This window comes from Gracilinanus agilis, unplaced genomic scaffold (assembly GCF_016433145.1).
Source record: "Gracilinanus agilis isolate LMUSP501 unplaced genomic scaffold, AgileGrace unplaced_scaffold22458, whole genome shotgun sequence".
Classification (NCBI taxonomy): domain Eukaryota; kingdom Metazoa; phylum Chordata; class Mammalia; order Didelphimorphia; family Didelphidae; genus Gracilinanus; species Gracilinanus agilis.
Genome location: NW_025354090.1, coordinates 1 through 1,592, shown reverse-complemented (window position 1 = coordinate 1,592; position 1,592 = coordinate 1). Strand labels below are relative to the sequence as shown.

Below are 1,592 nucleotides of genomic sequence, written 5' to 3'. Positions count from 1 at the left end.
CCCCTCGCCCCCCACACACCTCCTTGGTGCTCTTCTGAACCTTCATCTCCATGTCGTACTTCTCCTCCTCAGCGGCATCGACCTTGGCATGGAGCTGCCTGCAGAGGTCCTGTGGGGGGGGGGGGGAGGAGGGCAGGGCTCAGAGCCTGGCCTCAGCCTGGGGAGGGGCACCCCCGGGTGGCAGCCAGGGGCCAGGGGTTACCTGCACTTCAGACATGGACCCCGGCAGGTGCAGCGGCGGGCAGTGCTCTGCTAGGTAGTTGGCCTTCTCCGATTCTCGGCGGCTTTCCTCCTTCTCGAGCTCCGTGGCAGCAATCTGGAGCATGACACTCTGGGAGGGGGGGACAGAGGCAGCTGAGGGAGGGAACCCCCGTGGGAGGAGCCCCCCAACTCTAAGTTCGACCCTGTCCTGCCCCTAGCATGGGCACCCCCACCCATCCCTGTTCTCTGCTCCACCCTTCGAGGCTCTCACCCCCACCCCAGGGAAGCCCGGGGCTCTGGGACACCCCCCCCACAGGGGGCAAAGGGCCAATCCAGAGAGAGCAGGCCAATGGCTCAGGCTCCCTGGAAGAGAGGCCAGGAGGGCCGCCTACCTTCAGGTGCTGCCTGCGGGCGGTGATGGCCCTGTTCCTTTTCTGCAGAGGGCACAGGGAAAGGGTTAGGGTCGGGGTCCTGCCCAGCCCCCGCCCTCCCCTAGCCCTCCTGCCAGGCCTCCAGTTTCTCCACAGCCATCCTCTGTCAGGTGGAGATAGAGGCTTCTCTCCCATTTCACAGAAGGGGAAAAAAGCAAGGCCCAGAGCCTCTCTCAGCATCCTCCTGCTAAACACTGTCTGACATCAGGGGAGCCAGGGATGCCAAAGGGAACCCGATAAATAAAGTTACAATAAAATCTAGGTCATGTGAGCAGGTGATTTTCTGGGAGGGGCAGGTGGTCGCCACTGATTAATTCCCTTCATCTCATTTGAGCCTCAGAGTCACCTAAGGGAGGCCCTCTAGGCATGACCCCATTCTCTAGATGAAGAAACTGAGGCTGACAGAGGCAAAGTGACTAGCGGAGTCAGGGTCCCTCAGCCACTAGCCAGTGGGGTGGGATGTAAGCCCTCCCCCAAAGCAGTCAGAGCTTCAGCGGGCCTCTGCTCCTGGCCTTCTTCTTCCCCTAATAGCCAGAGGCAGAGGGCAGGTTTCCTCTGGTGGGGCTGTCCTTGGGATGCTTTTGTTACTTTTGTTACCATTTGAAGTCAATATCATGGGGGGTGGGGGAGGGGATACATTGTATCTTCTCACTGTTGCCACTTCTCCCACTTCCTCCTAGGAAGTACCTCCTGGGGATGGGTGGGGAGATACATTGTATCTTCTCTTCAGGCCACTTGTGGGAAGGAGCTGGGTAGGGCCCAGCTTGGGGCTGGGGGCCTTCTGGGGGAGGTCTGAGGCGGGCTGGAGGGGGGCCTCTCCTCCTTCACTTCCCCCCTCAGGGTGGCCTGGCTACTTTCTCACTTTCGCCAGGCGTGTGTATGTGCGTGCAAGCATGCGTGTGGCATGTGTGCTTGAGCACACATGGAGGAAAAGGGGGGCGGGGAGAGTCTGAGCAGCGT

General features: G+C 60.6%; 1 protein-coding gene across 1 annotated transcript; it reads right to left on the bottom strand.

Moving 5' to 3' along the window:
- Positions 1 to 19: 19 nt before the first annotated feature.
- Positions 20 to 1,082, bottom strand: LOC123254451 (troponin I, fast skeletal muscle-like; the record flags this gene model as incomplete). Its single annotated transcript, XM_044683472.1, has 3 exons — positions 594 to 1,082; positions 203 to 331; positions 20 to 109 (listed from the first exon to the last, which is right to left on the bottom strand). Coding segments are annotated over exons 1-3 (438 nt in total), but the record flags the coding sequence as incomplete, so codon positions are not given.
- Between the last annotated feature and the right edge of the window lie 510 nt (positions 1,083 to 1,592).